The sequence below is a fragment of the Dipodomys merriami genome, unplaced genomic scaffold, assembly GCF_024711535.1.
Source record: "Dipodomys merriami isolate MVZ:Mamm:240054 unplaced genomic scaffold, mDipMer1.0.p SCAF_8, whole genome shotgun sequence".
NCBI classification, from domain to species: domain Eukaryota; kingdom Metazoa; phylum Chordata; class Mammalia; order Rodentia; family Heteromyidae; genus Dipodomys; species Dipodomys merriami.
The window spans coordinates 48,120,627-48,143,703 of record NW_027206401.1 but is presented as its reverse complement, the minus strand read 5'-3'; the positions used below and the strand labels follow the sequence as shown (position 1 = coordinate 48,143,703).

Below are 23,077 nucleotides of genomic sequence, written 5' to 3'. Positions count from 1 at the left end.
CAGAAAAAGCCAGAAGTGGTGCTATGGCTCAAGTAGTAGAGCACTAGCCTTGAGCTGAAGAGCTGAGGGACAGTGCCCAGGCCTAGACTTCAAGCCCCACAACTGACAAAGTAAAAAAAAAAAAAAAAGAGTTCAAGGTCAGCCTGGGCTACATAGTCAGACTTTGTCTCAAAAAAAAACCACCTTAGAATAGCTGGGCTGGTAGCTCACACCTGTAATCCTAGCAACTCAGGAGGCTGAGGTCTGAGGATCTTGGTTCAAAACCAGCTGGGGCATGAAACTCTTAATCTCCAATAAACTACTTACAAAAAGCCAGAAGTGGTAGTGTATGTAGCTCAAGTATGTGTAAATGTAATATAAATTCTACTACTTCCATAGTAGTTACATTATATAGTCACACTGAGAAAGTAGTAGAGCCCAAGTAGTAGTAGTCTTGAACAGAAAGAAGCTCATGGACAGAGCCCAGGCCTGGCCAAAAAAAAACACACACACACACAAAAACAAAATAAGCACCTAAGCACCATGTGGTGGTAGGGATTGAATCCAGGCCATTGAATAAACAGATAAATAGGTAAAATATTAACTACAGTCCTTTTTTTTTTTTTTAGTCCGGTCGTGGGGCCTGAACTCTGGGCCTGGACATTGTCCCTCAGCTCTTCAGCTCAAGGCTGGCGCTCTACCACTTGAGCCACAGCGCCACTTCCGGTTTTTTTCTTTTTTGCTTATGTGGTGCTGAGGAATTGAACACAGGGCCTCATGCATGCAAGGCAAGCGCTCTACCACTGAGCCACCTTCCTAGCCCGACTACAGATGTTTTCATACACACACTTACTAAAAAATCTATGTAGCTATAATGTCTTAATTAGGTTCTCATGTTTTAGATGTCTTTTGGATGGTATTTGCCTAAAACTTAGCCCCCCTTGATATTTTGAAATTCTAAAAATTTTCTTATTTAAAATAGTCATAGTAACCAGATGCCTATAATCCTAGCTACTCAGGAGGCTGAGATCTGAAAATCACATTTCAAACCCAGCCCAGACAGGAAAAACCCATGAAACACTTTTTTTGGGGAGCGGGGGGTGGGGGTGGGGGGTGGGGGTGGGGTGGGGGGGGAGGGGGAGTCCAGTCGTGGGGCCTGAACTCTGGGCCTGGGCGCTGTCCCTCAGCTCTTCAGCTCAAGGCTAGTGCTCTATTACTTGAGCCAGAGTTCCACTTCCGGCTTTCTTCTTTTTGCTTATGTGGTACTAAGGAATGGAACCCAGGGCCTCATGTATGCAAGGCAAGCGCTCTACCACTGAGCCACCTTCCCAGCCCTATGAAACTCTTATCTCCAATAAAGAACCAAAAAAAGCCGGGCGCCGGTGGCTCATGCCTGTAATCCTAGCTACTCAGGAGGCTGAGATCTGAGGATCGCGGTTCAAAGCCAGCCCAGGCAGGAGAGACTGTGAGACTCCTATCTCCAATAAACCACCAGAAAACCGGAAGTGGCGCTGTAGCTCAAGTGGTAGAGCGCTCGCCTTGAGCTGAAGAGCTGAGGGACAGCGCCCAGGCCCAGAGTTCAAGCCCCACAACCGACAAAAAAAAAAAAAAAAAAGAACCAAAAAAGCTGGAAGTGGAGTTGTTGTTCAAGTGGTAGAACACTAGCCTTCAGTATAAAAGCTCAGGCCATGAGTTCAAGCCCCAGGGCCAGCGCATAAGCCCTGAGTTAAGCTCCAGGACTAGTATACACACACACACACACACACACACACACACACACACACACTCACACACACACACACACACACACACACACACACACACACACACACACACACACACACACACACTCATAGTCATAAAGTCCTTAGCAACATATATCAATTTATAATAACAACTCAGACCAACAGCATTTGTAAGGAAATTTTGTGTTTGCTTGTATAACATAAAATGCAATGACTTATTCAGAACTTCCATCCCTGGAAAGGGAAAATCTGATGGACTCAAGACTATAAAAGTACCATCAGGAATTTTTCCTATTTCTACATGGCTAACCACTCAGCATTAAAGACCAGCAGATGGCCTGCTGTTGTTATCTGCTGAATTTAGACTTTGGCAATCCCTTACTCCCACCAATGCTAAAAAAAATGTAGCTTATCTGGGATTTGATGTATAATATCTCTGAATTTATATTACATTTACACATAAATCACCTACCCTAAGCCAAAACCAGGTTTCAGTTACTTCCATAGTAGTTACATTATATAATCACACTGAGAAAGTTCATTTATAAGTGTAATTAAAAGCTCCACTTTCAATTTAGACAATTTGTTGCTTATGCATATTTAGCCAAAATTGATTACAATTATATTTACATATAAACATATACATCTATGTGTATATCTTTGAAAAAAAATTTAACGGTAGAATGTTTGCATAGCATGCATGAAGCCCTGAGTTCAATTCCTCAGTATCACATAAACAGAAAAAGCTGGAAGTAGAGCTGTGGTTCAAGTAGTAGAGTGCTAGCCTTGAGCAAAAAGAAGCTCAGGGACAGTGCCAGGCTCAGAGTTCAAGACCCAGTACTGGAAAAAAATTTTTTTTAAGTTTTATGCACATTAAAATCAAATGGAAAGGGGCTGGGAAGGTGGCTCAGTGGTAGAGTGCTTGCCTCGTATGCATAAGGCCCTGGGTTCGATTCCTCAGCACCACATAAGCAGAAGCCAGAAGTGACTCTGTAGCTCAAATGGTAGAGCGCTAGCCTGAGCTGAAGAGCTGAGGGACAGCACCCAGGCCCAGAGCTCAGGCCCCACGACCAACAACAACAACAAAAAATCAAATGGAAAATACTACTATACTAATAACATGCAAGTGATTTTTAAATTTTACTTAATTTTGATTAATGTAAATTGGACTTTAGATAGACATATGGCTAGTACAAGTATAGAGGATAGAGCAAGTTTTGGTTCTAGATATTTATCAAGTTAATGCCTTGATGGAGCATAACATTATCGTGTCAAAGATAAAAGGAGCTGACATATTTTTATTTAGAGTCTAGCACTGTATTGAAACTAATTTTGTTAGAGAACTCATAGAGTTGTGAAGAGATAATAGGACTTAAAAATCATTTAGTCCATTCCCACTTAACGAAAAAGAAAAAACCCAGAGAGTAATTTTGTGCATGTGTATGCCCGGTTTTGAACTCAGGGCCTGGCACACTACCACTTGAGCCACAGCCCCACTTCAGTTTTTGGTGCTTAGAGATGAGTCTCATTGGCTCTCCTGCCCAGTCTGGCTTCAAATGTTAATCCTCAGACCTCAGCCTCTTGAGCAGCTAGGATTACTATAGGTGTGAGTCATTAGTGCCCAGCTTCCAGAGAGTAATTTGATCAAGGTAATATAACTCATTAGAAGGATAACTAAACCAGAATCCACTTATAAAGAGAATGTAAACTTTCAGATGTTTGATCTGGGATCTTACTCTATTCCAAATAATGCTAACCACATGGATATAAATATGTATAAAGATAAGCCACATACCGATGTGCTGGCTGTAGCACCCTGGAATGTTGTGGCAGGTGTATCATCTTGTAAATCATTTAGTGAAAAAGAGTTTTTGCTTAAGTCTGACTCAGCAATAGTCTTTCCAGATGAATTGACTTCTGCCTAAAAAGAAGATAAACCCAAGAGTAATGTTACAAGGAAGATGTACAGAAAACGACCCAACCTACTAAATCCCCTCTCCTGGAGTTGTTTTAATTGTTCCTTTAATATCATGAGCACTCCTGTGTCTGACTCCCTGCTACACTGCTACATATTATAATAGGCAGAAGACAAACCTGTTCTTAGTTGCTGCTAAATGGCAAAGGACAAAAATCAACACCACACTTCACAATCTACAATTGTACCCTGTACTCAAAAGTTTTTGAGTAACTTTTTTTCCCCAGTCCTAGGGCTTAAACTCAGGGCCTGGGCACTATCACTGAGTTTCTTTTGTTTAAGGCTAGCACTCTACCACTTGAGCCACTGCACCACTTCTGGCTTTTTCTGCTTATGTGGTACTGAGGAATTGAACCAAGGATTCATGCATACTAAGCAAGCACTCTACCACTAAGCCACATTCCCAGCCCTTGAGTAACTTTTAGAATGAACTTCTGACATAAACTGAAATGAGGCTAGCGGCATTTTATCTCACATTAGGGAAAATAGTCCTGGGTTTGCTGAGGAAATAGTAATGGCTTTGACTATCCATTCCTAGAGGTGCTGTCCAAGATCATACTGCAGTTACTTAATGTATGGCATATATAAGTCATCTACTAAAATCTGAAAAAATCTAATGTAAACACATCTGGCCCAAATACTTTCAGAGAAGAGATTTTAAGTGTAACAGGAATCCTAGGACCAACATATACAGTCCCTCTCCTAACTTCAATAAATGGCATGAGAAAGCTTCTCCCAAGAACTGGACTTAGGTTGGGTGCTGGTGGCTCACGCCTGTAACCCTAGCTACTCAGGAGGCTGAGATCTGAAGATCATGGTTCAAAGCCAGCCCGGGCAGCAAAGGCCTTGAGACTCTTATCTCCAATAAAACCACTAGAAAACTGGAAGTGGCGCTGTGGCTCAAGCGGTAGAGTGCTCACCTTGAGCTGAAGAGCACAGGGACAGTGCCCAAGCCCAGAGTTCAAGCCCCATGACCGACCAAAAAAAAAAAAAAAAAAAAAAAAATTGGACTAAAGGGCAGGGTATAGAGACAAGGAGAAAAGGGAGGGAGAAGGCAAATGTTACTTCATGCAGCAACATTTTTTTTTGGGGGGGGGGGGGCGGGGTCCGGTCGTGGGGCCTGAACTCGGCCTGGGCGCTGTCCCTCAGCTCTTCAGCTCAAGGCTAGCGCTCTACCACTTGAGCCACAGCGCCACTTACAGCTTTTTTCTTTTTGCTTATGTGGTGCTGAGGAATCGAACCCAGGGCCTCATACATGCAAGGCAAGCACTCTACCACTGAGTCACCTTCTCAGCCTCAGCAACATTTTCTTTTGTGGTGCTCATTAAATTCCAGAAATGAGTGTGGCTACTCAAAAGTCCTAAAATACTGTATGAATCCTATCCTTTGGATAAAACATGCATGGGAAAAGGACCAAAGGGAGATATGACAAAATATGAACAGCAGCTATTTCTTAGGGGTAGGATTATGATGACAATCACTTTCTTTTATTGATGGTGGATAATAACTAGAGTTTATGAAGCACTGGAGCAGTTGTAAGTATAACATTCAGTACAAGTATCGGGCTGGGAAGGTGGCTCAGTGGTAGAGCGCTTGCCTTGCATGCCTGAGGCCCTGGGTTCGATTCCTCAGCACCACATAAGCAAAAAGCCGGAAGTGGCGCTGTGTGGTAGAATGCTAGCCTTGAGCTGAAGAGCTGAGGGACAGCGCCCAGGCCCAGAGTTCAGGCCCCACGACTGGACCCAAAAAAAAAAAAAAAAAAAAAATTCAGTACAAGTATTAATTTACTTTTCCTCACAACAATCCTGCAGGAAGGTACCTACCACTGACATGTACACATAAGCAAATGGCTCCTGGTGATTAAGTAATACATCTGACATTGTACTACCAACAAGAGTAAAGTTGGGATTCCACCCTGATATCGTATTTCAGACTCCTAGATTTAGCAGCTATGCTATAATTATAGCCTTCTGTTTTATTTTTTCTTTTTTTAGCTACTTTTTGTCTTTTACTTTTTGGTACTGGGGATTGAACCCAGGACATTGTACTTCTTAGGCAGGTGTCAGAGCAGCCTTTATAAATACCAATTACGAGTTTTGTAATAAAAAACAAAGTATAAACCCTTACTACGACAGAACCATATTGCTTTCTTTTCCTTTGTCTGGTTCTTTTTGTTATTTTGTTTTCTTGGTGCTACTACTAGGGCTTGAAATTTGGGCCTTGTGCTCTTGCTCAGCTTTTTCATTCATGATTGTTATTTGAGCCACAACTTCACTTTCAGCTTTTGGCTAGTTAATTGGAGATGAAAATCTCACAAATTTGTCTGCTCAGGATGGCTTTGAACCTCAATACTCAGATCTCAGCTTCCTGAGTAGCTAGGATTATAGGCCTGAGCTGCTAGTGCCCAGCTAACACTTTCCTTATTATCCTGAATTCAGCAGTAAACAAAAACACTCTACCATTGGAATTTCTTTGGGAATTGATATACCTTGAAACTGATCTGTCGAGCCAGCTCCTTGGCTTCCTTGTCGGCCTGGCTTGAATCACTTCCAGACTTTAAAGGCAGAAGGACATCCTTCATGGCAGAGCCACAGCCTTCACAGCAGAAATCTTGTGATCTGGTTAAAAACAATTTTGTTCAATTCATATTAAAACAAAAGTTGAATTCTCTCTTACTGACACACTCAAATACTGAAGGAGTTAAAAATAATTTAAAAGCAAAGCACTGAGGTTGGGTGCTACTTAGGAGGCTGAGCTCTAAGGACTGTAGTTTGAAGCTAGCCTGGGTAGGAAAGTCCATGAGAGTCTTATCTCCAATAAACTACTTAGAAAAGGTGGGAAGTAGTGCTGTGGCTCAAGTGGTAGAGTGCTAGCCTTGAGTACCAAGAGGCTCAGGGACAGCACCCAAGCCCTGAGTTCAAGCCCCAGGACCAGCACAACAACAAAAAACAACAACAAAGCATTGAACACCTTCATATCAATCACTATAGCTCTGAGATAAGAATATGAGATAGCATGGTATAAAAAAGGAAAAAAAAAAAACCAGGATTAAGATTCTATTGTATCAATAAATTCTCAAAAAAATAAGCCTTAAGTCTATTCAATGTCAAAATACATAAACTGTCTATGAAACAGTCCTTAAGATTATATACTGCTTAAAGCTTGTTAATATAAATTACCTTTTAGCAGAAACATATAGAGAAAAAAACAACTAAAAATGTAATTTACAGGTGTTCTTTTCTGAAGTCAGGGTTATCCTCTACATCTTTCAGACACTAAAATCTAACTATGTGATTTAACAAACAATTGTAGAGAGCCTAATCTGGGTTGTGCTACAATATGTTTTCTAAAAATTAATTAACATTATCTTCTGACATATGGCAGAAAGCAGACTTCAGTACAGGAATATTACCAAAGTCAAGAATTAGATCTCAGCACTACTCAAAGGAAAGGTTACGTTGAAAGACTGCTCATAGTTATGTAGACAAAAAAAAATTTATTTTTAATCTGAGAAAAAGAAAGCATTACCACTGGGCTATCACAAGTTCATAAATCCCCTTTACTTTATTCCAGAGCATGTAGTCAGTACTTGCTATGAACTATATATGTAGATACCAAGACAGATAAAGTGGATTCCCCATCAGTCCTCAGGGAGGTTTCAATCTCATAGAAAGCTATAAGGGGGCTGGCAAGGTGGCTCAGTGGTAGCGCGTTTGCCTTGCATGCCCGAGGCCCTGGGTTCGATTCCTCAGCACCACATAAGCAAAAAGAAAAAGCCGGAAGTGGCGCTGTGGATCAAGTGGTAGAGCGCTAGCCTTGAGCTGAAGAGCTGAAGGACAGCGGCCAGGCCCAGAGTTCAGGCCCCATGACCTGACTCAAGAAAAAAAAAAAAAAAAGAAGAAAAAAAAAAAGCTATATAGAAAGTAATTGTTCTGATTCTTTTCTATCTGTAATATAATCCAAATGGAAACAAATGACTGATAATGTTTTCTAGGAGAATATATCTCCCACAGAAGCATAAATATATCTCAGTGGAATATTATCAACTATTTTCAAAGAATGAGATAGCTGGCCTGGAAGTATAATTCAGTGGTAGAATGTTAGCTTAGTAAGGGCAAAGGCCCTGGGATTGATCCCTGGCAAAAATAAACACATGAAATCAATGATTATATTCTGATCACTCCAAAGAAATCAGAATTGGATTTCTGCCATTGCAATAATAAGACCAGAGCCTGTAGCCAGGGTTACTCAAAAAGTAGGCCAGAAGCCAGGTGCTGGTGGGTCATGCCTGTAATCCTAGCTACTCAGGAGGCTAGAATCTGAAGATCGTGGTTCAAATCTAGCCCAAGCAATTAAGTCCATGAAACTTATCTTCAATTAATCACAGAACAAGCTGGAAGTGGTACTATGGCTCAAGTGGTGGGCAATAGCCTTGAGCAAGGAGGAGCTTGGGGGCAGTGCCCATGACTTGAGGGCAAGCCCCATGACAAAAAAAAAAAAAAAAGTCAGCTTGTTTCCTAATCATCATTAATCACAACCACAATGGTACTGGGACGATAATGAAAAATAAAATGAACCACTTACTTTTTGGCAAGTGCTCTTCTTTCCTCTGGTGTGTAATCTAGAGAGCCTATGGCTCCTTCTCCTTTTGTTGGCATGAACCCAATGATGGCTAGTAATGCTGTCCTTACTGAAATCAAAACAAGGAAACATTAAACTGAGTTACTTTTTAAAATAAATTAGGGGGCTGGGAATGTGGCTTAGTGATAGAGTGCTCATCTAGCATACATGAAGCCCTGGGTTTGAATCCTTAGTACCACATAAGCAGAAAAAGCCACAAGTGGTACTGTAGTTCAATGGTAGAGTGCTAGCCTTGAGCAAAAGAAGCTCAGAAGTTCAGGCCCTGAGTTCAAGCCCCAGGGTTGGCAATAAATAAATAAATGAATAAATAAATAAAGGAACTGGGTTTACTGAAATAAGAAAAAAGAAAGAGAGAGAGAGAGAGAGAGACTTACAGGCTTTCACAGAAGAGGTTACAAGTAGGGAGAATTATTTAAAATACCACACAAATCTAGATATGGAAAAATGTTTTTATGGTTTAATAATATAAAATAGATTCAACCTCATGAGTACATTAATTCATTATTATAAATGAATGCTGTTAGGAGATTGATTCACTAGTAACACTCACTGCTCCATGAAGGCTGCCACGTTTCAGGATGATGTCCAGAGATGCTCAAACAAATTTTCTTGCCCACTTCAAATCGTCCATTAGCCTTAGAAATAGTATATTTAAAAAGTTATACAGGTGTGTTTAATGTGGTATCCTTTCCAAATATAAATGTATTTTGTAGTTACATATGAATAAAATTTTAATGCATATAACTTTAAGAAGCACATAATTTTTTGTCATACAGACATTCCAAAGAATATTTGCTGGATGCTAAATGAGTAAAAAGCTATTTTGAGATGTATTAGCACCTTTTTGAAATAAACATATATAACTGGAATCTAAGCAATAACATATAAAGATTTGCTGATGCCCTGCCAGTGTGTACTACAGAGCTAGGCTCTGTTAAGGACTCTAATGAGAACACCTGTAAGAGGTCAGAACCTGTAGGAGACCCTAAGGGACTTAGTATCACCTAATTAGTAGGTTAGTGAGGAAAGGCATGGAGAGAAAAACTTTTTTAATATATTTTTTTTTATTGTGAAGATACTGTACAGAGGGGTTACAGTTACATAAGCAAGGTAATGAGTCCATTTCCTATCGAGCATTGTTACTCCCTCCTTTGTTTTTCCTCTACTACTCCTCTCCTCCCTCGCCCCCTCCCCCACAAAGTTATAAAGTTCATTTTCAACACAGTGTCTTGTACATCTTATTGTTACAATAGGTCATCCTGTATCCTTATTTCAGGATTTTGTTATTTCCCTTCCCCTCCCCAAATTAGAAAAATGTACGCACAAGATGCAGGACACGAGAATCAAATAGTGACAACAGGGGTTATACCATGGGGGAAGAACATACAAAGAAACATAAAAAAAAAAAATCACATAGTACTTATAAGTACATTAAAAAGAAAAAGAAGCCAGGCACCAGTGGTTCACACCTGAAATCCTAGCTACTCAGGAGGCTGACATCTGAGGATCATGGTTCAAAGCCAGCCAGTAAAAGTCCCTGAGACTTATCTCCAATAAACCACCAGAAAACCGGAAGTGGCTCTGTGGCTCAAGTGCTGGAGTGCTCACCTTGAGATGAAGAGCTAAAGAGCTGAAGAACAGTTCCCAGGTCCAGAGTTCAAGCCCCACAACCAACCCCCCCCACCAAAAAAAAGGAAAGAAAGGAAGAAAGGAAGGAAGGAAGGAAGGAAAGAAAGAAAGAAAGAAAGAAAGAAAGAAAGAAAGAAAGAAAGAAAGAAAGAAAGAAAGAAAGAAAGAAAGAAAGAAAGAAAGAAAAGAAAAGAAAGGAAGAAAGAAAAGAAAGGAAGAAAGAAAGGAAGAATCACTTGTCTCCCTATCTGGGGTTCATTTCACTTAGCATCATGTTATAAGGTCATACGTACATAGCTTTTGGCCTCTTCTGCTTGTCCTAGACATATACTAGTTATTGCAGATAAGAGAAACCATGAGACCTATGTTTCTTTGAATCTGGCTTACTTCACATAATAATTTTTTCCAAGTCTTTCCATTTCCTAACAAATGAGTCAGTGTCATTCTTTCTGATGGAGACATAGAATTCCATTGTATGCATATGTGTGTATGTGTGTGTGTGTGTATATATACATACATATATACATATATCACATTCTCTTGATCCTCCAACAATAATCTTCAAAGAAACAACCACTCGATTAAGAAGTGGACTAAAGACTTAAAGAGAGACTTCTCTGAAGAGGAAATAAGAATGGCCAATAGGGCTGGGAAGGTGGCTCAGTGGTAGAGTGCTTGCCTTGCATGCCTGAGGCCCTGGGTTCGATTCCTCAGCACCACATAAGCAAAAAGAAAAAAGCCAGCAGTGGCACGTGGCTCAAGTGGTAGAGCGCTAGCCTTGAGCTGAAGAGCTAAGGGTCAGTGCCCAGGCCGAGAGTTCAGGCCGCAGGACCAGACCCCCCCCCCTTAAAAAAAAGAATGGCCAATAGACACATGAAGAAATGCTCAACTTCTCTAGCCATAAAAGAAATGCAGGGGCTGGGAAGGTGGCTCAGTGGTAGAGCGCTTGCCTTGCATGCATGAGGCCCTGGGTTCGATTCCTCAGCACCACATAAGCAAAAAGAAAAAAGCCGGAAGTGGTGCTGTGGCTCAAGTGGTAGAGTGCAAGCCTTGAGCTGAGGGACAGCGCCCAGGCCCAGAGTTCAGGCCCCACAATCGGACCCAAAAGAAAAAAAAAAAAAAAAGAAATGCAAATCAAAACAACATAGAGATTCTACCTCACCCTACTTAAAATGACTATAATCAAGAAATCTAATAACAACAGATGCCGGAAGGAATGTGGACAAAAGGGAACCCTACTGCATTGTTGGTGGGAATGTAAACTTGTTCAACCACTTTGGAAAGCAGTATGTAGGTTCCTCAAAAGACTACACACAGAGCTGGCCTATGACCCAGCAATCCCACTTTTAGGCATTTACCCAAATGATCACAAACAAGAAAGACTTTTTGAGATGAGTAATTTTCAAAAGGATGACACAATTTAATAAATAAGATAGGAACAATGAAAACAAAGACCAGAGATGATTTTCAGTTTTGGACATGGACACTGACTTGATAGAAAATCTGATGATGTCTAACAGAAGGCAAAAATCTAAGTGTGCTGATGTCAGAAAAATATACATAAATTGACTCTGAGGACTTCTGTTCACAGAGGTGACCAACCACAGAAGTCATGTTATAGAAATAAGAGGAAATAGCCAGGTGCTGGTGGCTCACCCCTGTAATCCTAGCTACTTAGGAGGCTGAGATCTAAGGATTGCAGTTCAAAACCAACCCAGTCAGGAAAGTCCATAAGACTCTTATCTCCAATTAATGAGCAAAAAGCCAGAAGTGGAGCTTAGCTTAAGTGGCTGTAGCTATAGCTCAAGTACTAGCCTTGCACACAAAAGCTCAGGGAAATCACCCAGGTCCTGTGTTCAAGCCTCAGGACCAGCACATACAAAAAAAAAAAAAAAAGAAAGAAAGAAAGAAAAGGAAAGAAAAAGACAGGGGCTGGGAAGGTGGCTCAGTGGTAGAGCGCTTGCCTTGCATGCCTGAGGCCCTGGGTTCGATTCCTCAGCACCACATAAGCAAAAAGAAAAAAGCCGGAAGTGGCGCTGTGGCTCAAGTGGTAGAGCGCTAGCCTTGAGCTGAAGAGCTGAGGGACAGCGCCCAGGCCCAGAGTTCAGGCCCCACAACCGGACCTAAAAAAAAAAAAAAAAAAAAGAAAAAGACAAAAAAGAAAAAAAGCTAAACTTTGAACGGGTAGAATATTTACAACTATGGAAAAGGTAAGGAAGAAGCTTGAAATTACAATATAGGTTCCATTTGGGCAGAATCTAATTTCATCTCTAACACACCTATACAGCTATACATATGAGAGGATGTGGACCAGAGAGGGTGCAACGTTGAAAATGAGGAGGGCAAGAGTGTTTTCAGTGTGGTAACTATGAGCATACAATTGATTAACTGTTGAAATATTTATGAACTCACTGGTAAAGATCCACTGCCAATTATCCTCCCCCACACCCACACATTAGTTTCCCCATGCACCAACTCCCCTATCCAGACCAATTGGTTCTCCTATGATATAGCAAAAAACAAACAAAGTGACTCCTGACACAGCAGGTACCTTCAGGACAAGATGAAGATTGAAGAGTCGTAGCCCTTGTCAAATGGTGGCTGAGACAGGGGAGAAAGCAGGGCTCAGCAGAGAGCTACATGGAAGCCAGACCCCCTACAGTCTACACTAGAGTAAGGATGGCTAGGAGATTACCAAAGGAAAAAACAGGAACAGCTTAAAGCAGCAACAGATGCAGAAAGGTTTTGTGGTTGTTTTTTTTTAAGATTAAGAATTAAACATACTCATAAATGAAAGGAAATTAGCACAAAAAAGCCTATGAGAGAAACTGAATCAATAGCTCATATGAAAATAAAAAGTGTAAAGATGGAAATTCTGAGATAAGAGTAATAAAATGTGTCAAGCTCTATTCTAAAAGCTACAAGAAAAATTAATTAAAAGCTATACTTTTAATTGCTTATGAGTTGTGAGTTCATCCTTGTAACGGTACGGAAACGGAGGAAAAGAGTATGAGAAAGGAGAGTTGGAGTTCATGTGACTGACACATACTAACAGTATGAAGTACTTGGCACACATGAACGCATCTGAATCCAATCAGCCATGCAATGACATTTATCATCAGTATTTTTTGGACACATTAGCTGCCTAGAAATTATTTTAAGAGGAAAATACTGCAGATCCAGGGCTTGAATTCCAAAGGCAAAATTATAACCATGTTTTATTTCTTATGAAAAGAGTAAGACTGCTATATTTTGCAGCCTCAGAGAAGGTTAACCCACAAATGTTTCAAAAAAGCCAAGAACTCTTACCGTTAGGAGAATAATGCTTGGTGGCTTCATAGGATACTCTGGTGGCAGCACTATTCGACCATGATAAACTCCTCCATCAAAATCAGAATCTGGGGGCCCTCTCACTGTGAAGTGCCATTCAAAAAGGTTGTCCTAAACGAAAACAACAATCCATAAGGGGATCAACAATATTAAAAAACTTGATCGTTTTCATCAACATGAACATTAGAAATATCAGGTAAGAAAAATCAAATGTTTTATATTATTGCTAAGGTAGTTCTAATGCACAAAATTTGTCAAAAATAAACAAAAACTTCTGACAAGCCAGGCTCACTCCTGTAATCCTAGCTACACAGGAGGCTGAGATCTGAGGATTGCAGTGCACAGCCAGCCCAGGCAGGAAAGTCCATGAGACTCATCTCCAATTAACTACTCAAAAAAACCTGAAGTGCGGTGCCAGGCACTGGTGGCTCATACCTACTCAGCAGGCTGAGATCTGAGAACTGCAGTTTGAAGCCAGCCCAGGCAGGAAAGTCTGTGAGACTTTTATCTTTTATCTCCAATTAACCACCAAAAAAAAAAAAAAAAAACAAACCAGAAGTGGAACTGTAGCTCAAAGTAGTAGAGCATTAGCCTTGAGCAAAAAGTTCAGGGACAGGGTCTAGGCCCTGAGTTCAAGCCCCAGGAACAGTACAAAAAAATTTTTTAAGAAATATCCCTTATAACTTAATTTATAAATGATCACTAATATTAATAAATCTATTAATAATGTCATAATGTAATTACAAAGTACTTTGCAAAATTCTTGCATACATTATTACTTTTTTTTTTGGGGGGGGGGGGGTCCGGTTGTGGGGCCTGAACTCTGGGCCTGGGCGCTGTCCCTCAGCTCTTCAGCTCAAGGCTAGTGCTCTACCACTTGAGCCACAGTGCCACTTCCGGCTTTTTTCTTTTTGCTTATGTGGTGCTGAGGAATCGAACCCAGGGCCTCAGGCATGCAAGGCAAGGGCTCTGTCACTGAGCCACCTTCCCAGCCCCATATTACATTTTTGTCCTCTCTATTAAGCATTAAAATTGGCGAAGCCGATGTAAATATCCTCCTTTTAAATATGAGAAGACTGAAGAGAGATACACATATTTATGTTAAAGAGCAAAGTAGCTACAGAGACATCTCAAGGTACTGAGCCTTCAAACTTTGGGCCCTGGGCTTCTTTCTTGCACCCCCTCCACCCCCCCAGGCCTTAACACCTACTTGAGACCTACTTACCAAGGGCAGAAATGTGCTGTCTAAAATATGACTCTACAGGCTAATAAACCATTCATGAACTAGAGGAATTAGAATAGATCAAAAAATGACATCAAACATATCTGTAACGACTCAGGGTGAGGAAAAGGCGATTTTAAAGAACTTGTTTAAAATATTAAAGTATTAAAATCCAGATGAAGGAAATGAAGTTGAAAACTAACCTCTAAAGGCTGCGCGTGGTAATGATCTGTTGGATCTTTCAATTCTGCCGCTTCTTTCATCAAACGCTTAACAGCTAAAATAAAAATTCATAAAACAGATATTTTAAATAAACTTTTTGAGAGGTTAGCACAGACTTACAGGCTTAATGAAAAAATTTCTACTTCACTGAGAAATTATAGTTCACCGAAGCATAATACAATAAAGCTTTAATTGTAGAGGAACAATAGTAAATGGGTGAAGTGAAAGAAATGGTAGCCAGACATAGAAGAACAGCATACTTTGAAGATATGTGTGTACACACACACACACACACACGCACACACACACACACACACACAGAGGCAAGTCAACTTTTATTTAATAAGTACCTAGATAAATGCTACCACATAAGAAGTATATAAAGTGCTTTACAAACATTAACTCATTTAATCCTCTAAACACTAAAGGTTATAATTACTTCTGTCTCCACTTTCCAGATAAGGATGTGAGATGTGAAGGGATTACATAAATTGCTTAAGGTCACGCAGCTAGGATATGACAGAGCTGGGGTTCCAACACAGGCAGTCTGACTCTGCCTTGTCTAAATGTGTTACCACAAATGTGCCCTCTCTAGATCTCTTGCTCACAGAAGTAAACCCACATGTCCTCAACCGCTTGGGGCTTTCCACCCACTATCTTGTATTAACTTAATGGGCTGTCCCCAGATTCCACTCAATCTCCACAGCGCCATTAAATTCTTTTCAAAATTACTCTCCCCAACTTAATTAAAACCTCCAACCCACAGACTCCCACCTGTTCATATATTTACTTTCCTCTTTATGCACATCCTTGCCCTTAGAAGTCCCTCTCATACTGCCCTAATAAAAGTCAACTCTGGATGACGCACTCAACCATCTTATTTGCTATCTATACCCAATCAGTTAAGCATACCCTTCTCTCCTCTCTTTCACCTTTTCTGTTAAGTGTGGTTTAAAGAAATGGATTTTACAAGAATGCACCTGAGGCCTAGCACAATCTCCAATACTACCTGGATCCACACCCTTTCTCCTTCTGTAATGGCTTTCAACTCCTATCACTTCAAGCTTTCATTGCTAAGAAAATGTGAAGACTGGGCTGGGAAGAGGGCTCAGTAGTAGAGTGCTTGCCTTGCACGCATGAGGCCCTGGGTTCGCTTCCTCAGCACCACATAAGCAAAAAGAAAAAAAGCCAGAAGTGGCGCTGTGGCTCAAGTGGTAGAGCGCTAGCCTTGAGCTGAAGAGCTGAAGGACAGTGCCCAGGCCCAGAGTTCATGCCCCACAACCAGACTCCCCCCCCCCCAAAAAAAAGAAAAGAAAATGTGAAGATAGCCACGCACCAGTGGCTCATGCCTGTAATCCTAGCTACTTAGAAGACTGAGATCTGAGGATTGTGGTTCAAAGCCACCCTGGGTAGGAAAGTCCGTGAGACTCTTAACTCCAATAAACTTCTCAGATAACCACCAGAAGTGGTGCTGTGGCTCAAGTGGTAGAGCGCTAGCCTTAAGCTGAAGAGCTGAGAGACAGGGCCCAGGCCCAGAGTTCAAGCCCCAAGACCAACAACAGCAACAAACAACTGAAAAGGAAGGAAGGAAAGAAGGAAGGAAGGAAGGATGATTGTGAAGATAAGACTTCTTAAAACTGCTTAAAAGCCAGGTACACAGTGTGACTCATGGAAGTAACCCTAGCTACTCAGGAGGCTGAGATCTGGAGGACCGTGTTTCAAAGCCAGCTCTGGCAGGAAAGTCTATGAGACTCTTATCTCCAAAAAATCTTTAAAAAAAAAAGCCAGAAATGGAGCTGTGGCAAAAGTGGTAGAGTGTTAACTTTGAGCAAAAGAAGCTCAGGGACAGTGTGCAGGGCCAAGTTCAAACCATAGTATCAGTACCAAAAACAAAACAAACTTTGCTTGAAACCACTAGTACAGTGTGTGCTAAAAGAGTGGCTCATGAGGAGGAGGCTACAATGCTTGTTAAGAAATGTACTCACGGGGCTGGGAAGGTGGCTCAGTGGTAGAGCGCTTGCCTTGCATGCATGAGGCCCTGGGTTCGATTCCTCAGCACCACATAAGCAAAAAGAAAAAAGCCGGAAGTGGCGCTATGGCTCAAGTGGTAGAGTGCTAGCCTTGAGCTGAAAAGCTGAGGGACAGCGCCCAGGCCCAGAGTTCAGGCCCCATGACTGGACCCAAAAAAAAAAAAAAAAGAAATGTACTCACTATCTTGCCCATGTAATTGTAACCTCTCTGTACAGTATGTTCACAATTAAAAAAAAAAAAAAGAGTGGCTCTTGAGCTGGGCGCCAGTGGCTCACGCCTGTAATCCTAGCTAATCAGGAGGCTGAGATCTGAGGATTGCAGGTCAAAGCCAGCCTGGGCAAGAAAGGCTGAGAGACTCTTCTTATCTCCAATAAACCACTCAGAAAACCAGAAGTGGTGCTGTAGCTCAAGTGGTAGAGTGCTCGCCTTGAGCTGAAGAGCTCAGGGACCTTATCTTTAGAGCAGACAGTATTAGCTACCGACAACTGCAAGAAAAACAAGTAATTATCCAGTTGGATATGAACAGGCAGAGAGAATAATAAATGTAGTCTATGGAGATAAATTAAATATTTTCAGGAGAGAAGCTGAAAAGCAATTCCCGCATATATTCAACCAGAACAGTTTGGAATTGCTTTTTTAAAACCCTAGAATCAAGGGTTCTAGGCTCTTAGCTAAGTATTGGTGCACACCTATATAATCCAGTATACAGGAGGCTGAAGCAAGAAGATCACGAGTATAAAGCCAGCCTGGGCTACAGACCCAGATTTTGCCTCAAAAAAAAAAAAAAAAAAAAGTTATTGAATCACTACTCTATTTCCTTTCCATCTCTTACTCTAAGCCCTGTGGGCAGAGACATTGTTCACCTGATCATCAAATCTTTCTTAAGTTCTTGCTAAGTGCTAGAGCTACAATCAAAATATAGTTTGGGTCATCAAGGAGCTTAGTCAGAAGGGAAAGTCAATAATAATAAAGTTTGATACATATTGAGACCTTATGTAGACCCCACGCTTTGTTCAGTTCTTTGGACACATTCCACCTTCCTCTAGTCCAGGCTTTCTACACAATGTTCCCTCCCTGACAAAAAGCTGCTCTAGCCCCCTCATCTCTGGCTCCACATTTAAGGCCATTAAGTAACTTCCTCAAAAAAGTCTGCTTGACACCTTGTCTTGCTTCACAGGAGTGACTAGAGACTCCCACATAGACAGACTAAAGTGTCAGAGGAGTCTTGGGCAGGGATAAAGACTAGGAATACTCTCCAACTAATTCAGTCAGGGTTGGGAAACTACTGCCCAAGGGGCTAGGTGAGTTCCTTGGTGCATGCCACCACAACACTGTTACCCCTCATTAAGTGCATCTTAGCTCCCTATTAGCATCTTTCTTTCCTGCTGAATAACAGGAAGAAATGACTTTGCAATCCCCTCAGTTAAACTGAACAGTTTCCAACATGTCTGCTTCTATGAATCTGATTTAAGACAATGGTTTTCAAGCTTACAGAACATAAGATAAAATTCTTTCCCCCCCCCAAAAAAAGACTTAATAAAATCCCCAATATGCAAAATAAAGACCTGTTTTAGTGGAAGAGGCAAGGGTAAAGGGCTTTGGGGTTATCTTCCTTTCTTCCTATCTATTACATTCCTGAAGGGGCCACAGAACAAGGACTGAAAATCCCTGGCTTAAAGCCACATAGAAAGCTTATTCTTTTTGTGGTAGATCTGGTGTTTGAACTCAGGGCCTGGGTACTGTCCCCAAAATTTTTTGTTTAATACTAGGACTCTAGCACTTGAGCCATAGCTCTACTTCCAGTTTTTGTTTTTTGGGGTTTTTTTTTGGGGGGGGGGTGCTGAATTGGAGAAAAGTCTCAACTTTGCAGTCCAAGCTGGCTTCAAACCTCAATCTCAGATCTCAGCCTCCTGAGTAGCTAGAATTACAGGTGTAAGTCACCAGCACCTGTCAGAAATCTTATTCTTTTTTTGTTGTTGTTGTGGGGCTTGAACTCAGGGCTTGGGTGCTGTCCCTGCGTTCTTCAGCTCAAGGTGAGCGCTCTACCGCTTGAGCCACAGTGCCACTTCTGGTTATCTAGTGGTTTTTATTGGAAATAAGAGTCTCGGGGCTGAGAAGGTGGCTCAGTGGTAGAGCGCTTGTCTTGCATGCATGAGGTCCTGGGTTCGATTCCCCAGCACCACATAAGCAAAAAGAAAAAACGCTGGAAGTGGCGCTGTGGCTCAAGTGGTAGAGCGTTAGCCTTGAGCCGAAGAGCTGAGGGACAGCGCCCAGGCCCAGAGTTCAGGCCCCACGACCAGACCCCAAAAAAATTAAAAAAAAAAAAAAAAGTCTCAAGAACTTTCTGCCCAGGCTGGCTTTGAACAGGGCTCCTCAGATCTCAGCCTCCTGAGTAGATTACAGGCGTGAGCCACCGGTGCCCAGTAGAAATCTTATTCTTCTAAATTAGTTTATACGGTAAATAAAATTGTTTAAAGCTAAATAGTTTGGTGTTGTCAGCAATTAAAAATGCTAGAGACAGTTTTTCTTTCATTCCTCATGGCCTGCCTAAATACAAGTAAGCTGAAGAAGTCAAGTTCTCTGCCTCTTCCCCACTCAGTTGGATTGGAGAAAAGAAAGTAAGTGCCCAAGAGTTATGTCCAGTTATTACAAAAGATATATGAAGAAATCAAAATTGCTACAATGGGGCTGGGAAGGTGGCTCAGTGGTAGAGCGTTTGCCTTGCATGCATGAGGCCCTTGGTTCCATTCCTCAGCACCACATAAGCAAAAAGAAAAAAGCCGGAAGTGGCACGTAGCTCAAGTGGTAGAGCGCTAACCTTGAGCTGAAGAGCTTAGGGACAGTGTCCAAGCCCAGAGTTCAGTCCCCACGACCGGGCCCCAAAAAAAAACAAAACAAAATTGCTGCAATACTTCTATACCAATGCTTTAAGGAATAACCTTACAACAACAGGATTTACAACTAAATGTGTTAATTTTATTAGTTCAGATCACACAGGCAAATACCATGAGAGAGCAACAACCAGGTGAGATTTTTTTTTCAAACTGTTGTTTGAAATAACATATTATGAATGCCTGAGTGAGCAAGAACAGAGATCCTGGATTTAGAACTGCATTAAAATTTTGGCTTAGTCTGTGAGACTCTTATCTCCAAATAACCACCAAAAAAGCCAAAAGTGGAGATATCGATCAAGTGGTAGAGTACTAGCTTTGAGCTCAGAGGCAGAGTCTAGGCCCTGAGTTCAAGCCCCAGGACCAGCACACACACACACACGTGCACACACACACAAATTGGGCCCTGATATTTTTGTAGCTCCAAGTCCATGAACAAGTTATCAAATCTGCTTACAGCTCAGTGCCTGCACCAGTCAGATGGGAGTCAATAATTCTTTCCGTTTCACATCCTACCTTTTCCCAAGGTCATGAGTTACAAGGGTTAAAAATGGGCTGGGACAGGACTGGAGATGTAGGCTGGTGGTAGAGCATTTGCCTAATAGGACCTGAGTTCCCTCCCTAGCAATATCAAAAAGAAAATCCTTTCCCTGGTTCAAATCAGGCTTCAGCATAGTTGTACTTATGTCATGCTCCCCTGACTCTGGAGGAGAAAGGCACTGCTATAAACTGTTATAGTAAGGGGCCAAAATGTTGCCAGCAAATAGAGCTTTAGCACAGTCTGTTCCTCCTGCTCCCCCATCTCTACTCTACATGGTGAGAAAGCTCTTTCACTCTAGTTCTCTCATCTCAGCAAGATTATTCCCAGAGCCTTCTAACTGTGGTGGGATGAGAAAGGCCAGAGAAGGGCAGGTCGGCACTAGCTTGCCTGCTCTTATTCTCCCATCTTAAGGAGGTCACAGGGTCACACTGGATCAAAGCTGTAGGCTTGGTGGGCCTGTGAGCTCACTGAGCTTAAACTAAGGGATCTTAGGCAAGCCCTGTCGCTCAAGCATCAGATTCTTTTGAAAGGCAAAATAGCTTGTTCCCAGAGCACGTGTGAAATTCAGGAGGCAGGCATATTGAGGTTATGAACCCAAAAATGAAGGATACCTCCCCCCCAAACTGCCTCTTCCATAATGAAGGCACGACAGCAAATGCTTAAGGATTGATTGAGGTTTCTACCCAGAGACCCTCTAAAGGGTTGTACTCAACAAATGTCTGTACAGGGTCTGAATAGTGAATACAGAGAATGACAAAGACCTGCTTTCTGCCTTCAATAAGCTCATAGCAGAGAAAAGACTAAAAACAATTACAACCAAATGTGGATTTGCTGATCTGGGATCAGTATTACCTCAGTCTGCCTATGGGAGCTGGGCAAAGCTGGACCTTAAAGAAGCAGGAAGAATTACTAGGAGTTTCAACTGGTTAAAATGGAAGACATCCCAAGCAGAGAAGAACCAGAGCTGGAAGTGAAAAGCTGTCCCCCATCTGGAGAGTGGTTGTGGCAACATGAAAAATGGTGAGAATGCAAAGGAGCATAAGAGAGGTGAGGAGGAGGAAGGCAGGGGTCAACCTGCACAGTCCCGTAGTCATGCTAGGCAGTTACTTAGAACTTTATTCATAGCTATAAGGATACTACTGAAAAAAAAATCAATATAAGGAGTGATCTAGTAAGTTTTTTGCTTTGTTTTGTGATCAGGTGATGACAACCGTGACTCTGTTAGTGTGTACAAGTCTCACAGCCTAGAACAAAAGAGTAGATTAAGATCAAAGATAATTCTAGGTGCTAAGGGCCATGGTCATGCCTGAAATCCCAGCAACTCGGGGAGCAGAGATTGGGTGAATTGATGTCAATTTGAGCATCCAGTTTTAGCAAGATCCTATCTCAATAAAACAAGCCAGGCATGATGAAGAACACCTGTGATCCTGGCTACACAGGAGACATGGGTAGGAGAATTGTTGTACAATGAGAAATCCTACCTGAAAAATACCCAGGAATGAAGAGCTAGCGGTATGGTTCAAGTGGTAGAACTGTATAGTCTAGCAAGCATGGGGCCAATTTAAGCTCCAGTACTGGGGAGAGACTCTACGACTGGGGAATGTAGTGCAGATTGCTTGCTTGCCTGCCTGGCAGGCATGCTCCAGGCCCCAGGCTGAAGGGAGGGCTAAGACTCCCATAGGCACTGAGGGCTGTCAATCTCAGTGCTAAGGAATGTTAGGGTTAGGTACAAGTTTGGGAGAGGTAAGAAAAACCAGTGACTCTGCTTTTTATACCTCAAAGAGACTTTTTCAACCTATAGAAAATCTATGCAAAGATGCTGAGTTGCCAGTATGTTCTACGCATCTACAGTTGAGAAGAAAGGTCTGAGTTGGTCAGCAAAGCCTAAGAATGAAGGTGCAGTTGAGAGCACAGTATGGACAGAACCACTCCCGGGTTTCTGTGGAGGCTTAAGACCTTGCCCCAGTCCCTTATATCCCCACCACCTGCTGCACATGTCCCCTAGCACCCTTCTTAGAAAGGCTGCCAGAAGAGGGTTTTTTCCCTCCTCTTGGCAGTACTGGAGTTTTGAGCTCTGGGCATCCACTTACCAGGCAGGTGCTCTACAGTTTGACCCATATCTCCAGCCCAAGGAGGCTCTTTGTGTATGTGTATGTGCATAAGCATGGGGGAGGGGGAGCAGCACACATGTGCTATCCTGAGACCTGAGAGTTCCCAGGCACTGTCCCTGAGCTTTTGTGCTCAAGGCTAGCACTTTACCACTTGAACCATAGCTTCACTTCCAGCTTTTTAGGTCTCATGGACTTCACTGCCCAAGCTGGCTTCAAGCTTGATCCTCAGATGGTAGCTTCCTAAGTAGCTAGGATTACAGGTGTGAGCCACCAGAGCCTGACCCAAGGAAGTTCTTTTTACACAAGATCCCTACTTTGTACTCTGAGAGTCTATTATCTTGGCCAGACCCAAGCATGGATCAGAAAAGACTGATCCAGAGACTACCAGAGATAGGTTCAGTCAGGGGGTTATAAGGTGGCCCTACAAAAGGCCATTCCAGGAAAAAAAAAAAAAAACCATAAAGACATGTTTTCCCACTTCAAAAAGAACAAATATACTGTCTACATTCTAGTACACTGGCCTTTAACCAGCCATCTGTATTGATTTCACTCACTTTTCCCTTCCATACACCTACAAATGCCACAACAGATAGCAGGAGCGGATGTGTGGTGTTTTCTAATCACTTCCTTTCATACAGTCATTGTTCTAAAAATACCAAAGGTCCAGGAATAAACCAAAGGAAGCGTTTTCATTATGCCTGCCTCTATTTTCAGTAATTCCCACCTCTCATCTAATTCACCTCCATTAACTCCAAATGAT

At 41.9% G+C, this 23,077-nt stretch overlaps 1 protein-coding gene across 2 annotated transcripts in view; it reads right to left on the bottom strand.

Moving 5' to 3' along the window:
• The window catches only part of Ube2j1 (ubiquitin conjugating enzyme E2 J1), a 31,143-nt gene that overhangs the window by 5,781 nt on the left and 2,285 nt on the right, over nt 1-23,077 (bottom strand). For both annotated transcript variants that reach the window (XM_070010113.1, XM_070010114.1), the window contains exons 2-7: nt 14,725-14,798; nt 13,279-13,410; nt 8,891-8,975; nt 8,284-8,389; nt 6,188-6,317; nt 3,520-3,645 (exon numbers count right to left, since the gene is read on the bottom strand). In XM_070010113.1, coding sequence (XP_069866214.1) covers nt 3,520-3,645; nt 6,188-6,317; nt 8,284-8,389; nt 8,891-8,975; nt 13,279-13,410; nt 14,725-14,798 — 653 coding nt within the window. The remainder of the gene's footprint in view (nt 1-3,519; nt 3,646-6,187; nt 6,318-8,283; nt 8,390-8,890; nt 8,976-13,278; nt 13,411-14,724; nt 14,799-23,077) is intronic.